The sequence below is a fragment of the Scophthalmus maximus genome, chromosome 21, assembly GCF_022379125.1.
Source record: "Scophthalmus maximus strain ysfricsl-2021 chromosome 21, ASM2237912v1, whole genome shotgun sequence".
Taxonomy (NCBI): domain Eukaryota; kingdom Metazoa; phylum Chordata; class Actinopteri; order Pleuronectiformes; family Scophthalmidae; genus Scophthalmus; species Scophthalmus maximus.
The window spans coordinates 4,015,001-4,019,982 of NC_061535.1; the positions used below are offsets into that span (position 1 = coordinate 4,015,001).

Below are 4,982 nucleotides of genomic sequence, written 5' to 3' on the forward strand. Positions count from 1 at the left end.
CAAGATAAAGACCCAAACTCTCACTAACTACAATACACTCTATGCTTGGTGCAAGGGGGGCTCCAATTTGTTCTTGTTTTCAAACATTGTTTTTCCTCATTTTCTTTCTTTGTTGAATTATACATTTTCTTGGTTTTATTTGTTTTAAATTTTGTATTGCGCATGTTTATATTTTTCATTCATTCATTCTTTCATTTTTTCTTGGTTTTGCACCAATCCATGATAGCTTTTTCTAAGGGTCTCATTCGGTCACATCAAAGTGGAGACAATATGGTAAGCATGGAACTATTTGAGCTAAATGAAATAAAGATGTGATTTTAAACCTATTGCTAATATATCCAGGATTTACTGTTGTCTGTGGTGGAGATCACTTTGATTCTAACCACTGCTCCCTCCTGTCTTTTCATGTGGTCATGACTTCCAGAGAGCATTCCCAAGCTGGTGCCTGAAGAGGGCAGCACATACTATCACAGAGTGCAGCACTACAGGGAGCTGCTGGACTCACTGCAGATGGACGCCTACACCCATGGCTGCATCCTCCACCCCGAGATCACAGTGGACTCCCACATACCAGCGTACGCTGCCACATGCATACGAAGTAAGACACAACGAGATGCACCCTACAGTAATTTACAACCTATGATGTTTTTACATCACGTACACGTACGTAAGTAGTTTTTAGGCATAGTGTTTGAAATGTTCCGCAGGGATCTCACTTCAAGCCACGGTAGTGTCATGGAGGTTGTGCACCAACACGAAAAACCTCAGATTTGTGTCTGCGCTATTAGTCTCATCACCTCTAACCTGGTCCCGTGTTTCTGTGTTTTTCTGACAGCACAGATCGGAAATACACAGTCTGAGCTGAAAAGACTGGCGGAGCAGAACCCAGAGCTGAAAGATGCCTACGTAGCAAAACAGAGGCGCTTAAAAGTAAGTTATTCAAGTTACTACGGTGCGGAGTGAGACAAACAGTTGGATTTGTTTCATTACAGCACTGTTGAGTTTGTGCCCTCCAGGACCCATGTCGTCCTTAAAAGAACAAGTGAAAAAATAGAGTGAAACATGGAAACTGGCATTTGTTTAATATTAACTACTGGTAACTACTCTGTTAAGTAGCCTCTTCTGTGGTCTCTGTCAGAATTAGTGAATCTGTGCCAGAGAAAGTCAGCCAACAAGAAAATGATAGGTGTCTAGGAGTATAGCTATGACTAGCTTTAGCAAAATCAAAAACTAAATTTACCAAATGATTTGTCCCCGAACTTTTATTTGCAATTGGAAAAATATCAGTTTTGATGAAATACCATGGCTGATGAGGCTGCAGCTGAATGATGATGGAAAATAAAACCCATCTAAACACCTGCTGAGTATCAGTAACTGCCTTCTCAGCTTCGGACTTTTAAATCACCTTATGAATTTATTATATAGATTATTTTTAATAGAAATACAGATTTTTTTTAACAGACAAATAATAATACTGAGATACATGTATGCACTGACCTGCAGACCTAATGACCTGACTATGGACAAATAAACACATTTCATTCGTAGACGCTGCAGAGTAAAAAATCTGCTGCTGCTGTTATTTCTCACCGCAATTGACGGGTAGCGCGGCGCTAATATTTAATAGAGATAAAAATGTGCTGTGGACCAATGTATTTATATGTGAAAATATTTCTGCAGTCTAAGTTGTTTGACCATGGCAACATGAAGTACCTGAAGAAGCTTCTGGATGAACTGGAGAGCGTGATGGACCAGGTGGAGACAGAGCTTCAGAGGAGGGTGGAAGAAACACCAGGTATCATCATCATCATCTTGTTGCTTAGCATTAAGAGATACACAATTATTCATTTAATGATGTGACTGTAATTAAAATGACAATATTAAGATGACTACAGAATGTACACCTGGCCTGTTTCACTCGTAGAAGAAGGCAGTCAGTCCTGGCTGTGCGGCGAGTTCTTCAGCATGGCCGACGTCTCTCTGGCGGTGACCTTACACCGCCTCAAGTTCCTCGGCCTCTCCCGCCGCTACTGGGGCAACGGTAACCGCGTCAACCTGGAGACGTACTACGAGCGCGTGGTGGAGCGGCCGGCCTTCTGGAGGGTCCTGGGCCACGTCAACAACATCCTGATATCGGCCGTGCTGCCTGTGGCGTTCCGCGTGGCCAGGAAGAACGCGCCGGCAATTGTCGGCACCACCCTGCTGATCGGCGTTCTTGGCGGAGCGACGTACTTTGCCTTCCTGTACATGAAGAAGAGGCTCACTGCCTTTAGCTGAGGGACGATGAGGTGTGTGGGGGAACTTGTGGGGAACTAAGATAAATATTGCATACTTTAAAGCGCAAATTAAAATAAAAATACATAGAAGAATATAACAAATTAATAATCAGCACTCCGTACCTCGTTTAATTTTACTCTGTTGCTATTTGCACAAAATGCACTTTTAGGTGTCCTCATTGTGCGACTGCTAAAATATACACCAACGGTTGGACTTAAAGAACCATAATAATTGTTTGCACTTCTTTTTTTGCATCGCTATACATCACATTATACCACATCTAGTGTGTCTTTGTAGCCCTACCAGTTGAGTCTCCGTTTTTGAACAGGATTACATTCAAAGGCAATGCTTTGGTAGCAAGTATGACAGGCATGCTTGTGAATTTGGTCGCCTCTCGCTTTAAAACCTCCAGGAAACTTCTGGTCTGGCTCTCTTCCCTTATGAGCGGTTTGTTTTTACGGTCCGTATAATGGCACCTAAACGTACCATTCCCCCTCCGCCAAAATGAAAACTCTACAGACGTTTTACCGTTTCTGATGTAAGGCAAATATGAATTATAGTAAATAGACTAAAACATGCAAAAAACATTAGTGTGTTCATTTCGGTGTTTTTAATGTGTGCTTAAATCATTATTCAATGTTTTTTTTATGTTTAAAGTTTGCAAGATAGCACAGCAGAAGTCTGTCCAGCAACTACCGAAACACGTGTCTGCGTTTGACCACAGCTCTGTATAGACTCTCTGTTATCTCACCTTCACTTATGTTTCACTATGTATTCTGTGTTACAATAGTTGAAACTATTGTTATTCCAATCGTCTCCAGACCATCACGTGCAACATCTGTCTGAGATTAAACTGCTTCCAAACAACCTCCAGTGTTTCCTGTCAATCAGGTACATTTCACAATGTCATTTGCAATTTACCAACCCAGCGTTTTTTCAAACGCCGTCATATATCATCCAGGGTTTTAAACATGTAAGAATTCCACATCCAAACACCTAAAGACTGCAAATCACATTTTCCCAGAGTCTGGATGCAAGTCAGCATCTCCGGTAGTTTGTTTGCCAAGTCAAAAACCTCTGCGGTTGACACTGAGATTTAACATCTGCCCGGTCTTCGATTTGAACTCCTCCTCACGTGAGCTCGGTCTCACATTAAGTAGATACATGTCAGACCTTTGAACAGAGACTGGCCTTTGTTTTCACTGTCCAGAGGGCTGGGCAGTGTAGCTGTCAAAAGAAATGTCTCACACGTGTTAAAGCCGCATGTGAGCGCATTTGTCAAAGGACCATAAGCTCATACTGGAGTGTTAGCTCAGAAAAATCATACCCCCGCAAATGGCAAGCGAAAAACGACCTCATTTTCACTCCAGGGTTGTAGCACGTAGGTGTCATTCTGAGGGGAGAGCGGTCAGAGTGTACGTGAATACATGTAAATATATATTACTGTACACCAAAGTGAGCCGTATTGCAGGTTATAAAGAAAATGAGATGAATCCAAGTCCTTTGACGGAATTGCATCTTGATTACTGCAATACAATCTGCTCCACAAATCATTTACTGAAGGCTAAAGAGGACGGATGGTGGAGCAGCGCCGCAGTGACGCCATAAAAAGACAACTTTGAGTGACATAATATGCTAATATGTGCCTTAAATGAACCAAGCCTTATAAAAAGACATATCCAGGTGATTTTAAGACCCTAAAAGAGATATTTCCAAGGGCAAAATTATTATTGACACTACATACACACTCACCGAACACTTTATTAGGATAACACCTATACACTCGCATTTGCATTGCATGAAATCATGCACACACAGGTCAGGGGCTTCAAACATCAGAATGGGGGGAAAAAATGGGATCTCCTGGTTTGAGTATTTCTGAAAGCACTGATCTCTGAGGATTTTCAGGCGCAACAGTCTCGAGAGTCTATTCATGATTCCCAAAAAGAAAAACATCCAGTGAGCAGCAGTGTTGTGGATGGAAACACCTTGTTGAGGACAGAGGTCGGGGGGGGGGGGGGGGGGGGGGGGGGGGGGGGCTGTCCAGACTGTCAGAGAGGCCATGGCAACTGGGATAACAGCTCTATACATCTGTGGTGAGCGGACAAGTGACTCACAATGCACAACTGGAACCTTGGAACTACTGATTCTGAGAAAGACAAGCCATACCCAGAAAGTGTTGCTGATAAGTCAGTTAGGGAGAAAAAAAAATTCACCTTCTGCCATTTAAAAAATGTCTTTTACCTTTGAAAAGAAGTAAACGTGAATGTATTTATCCCACCAGAGGGCAGTGTTTCCTTAAACAACAGTCGTCTCTTAGTTATAGGGAGGATTACATTCACCTCATAATTCACGAGGGAGAGGTAAGGCCCCCTGAGCTTCTGCATGTTTTCAATTACTTGTGTTTTCAGAAAACTACTACTCTTTGCAACACACAGGTTAATATGCACCCCATTAAAGTGGTGCAGGTTTTCTAAAAAGATTTATTTGGTTGTTTATTTGAGAGACATTTGCAGCCAAAAAGGCAATTCAGGCAGCTGACAAAATAAACCTCCCGTTGGAGCCGGACATGGTCAAGTATTGTTCATGTGATTGGCGCTGACGTCTCGCTATTCGGCTGTTTGAAGTCCAACAGGTGGTTCGCAGTAATTGCACGACGCCGCCCTCAGACTGAAAAAACAATGGGGATTTTCATTTCTTTGTTG

The 4,982-nt window shown here is 42.4% G+C and overlaps 1 protein-coding gene across 2 annotated transcripts in view; it reads left to right on the forward strand.

Annotated features, from left to right (window-relative positions):
- Window positions 1-3,146, forward strand: part of gdap1 (ganglioside induced differentiation associated protein 1) — a 5,157-nt gene extending 2,011 nt beyond the window's left edge. The window contains exons 3-7 of one of the 2 annotated variants that reach the window (XM_035619776.2): window positions 227-273; window positions 425-598; window positions 841-930; window positions 1,681-1,795; window positions 1,925-3,146. In XM_035619776.2, coding sequence (XP_035475669.2) covers window positions 227-273; window positions 425-598; window positions 841-930; window positions 1,681-1,795; window positions 1,925-2,277 — 779 coding nt within the window. In that variant the 3' untranslated portion in view covers window positions 2,278-3,146. Of the gene's footprint in view, window positions 1-226; window positions 274-424; window positions 599-835; window positions 931-1,680; window positions 1,796-1,924 lie in introns of both variants that reach the window. The other variant, XM_035619777.2, reaches the window with a different exon arrangement.
- The last annotated feature ends 1,836 nt before the right edge of the window (window positions 3,147-4,982 follow it).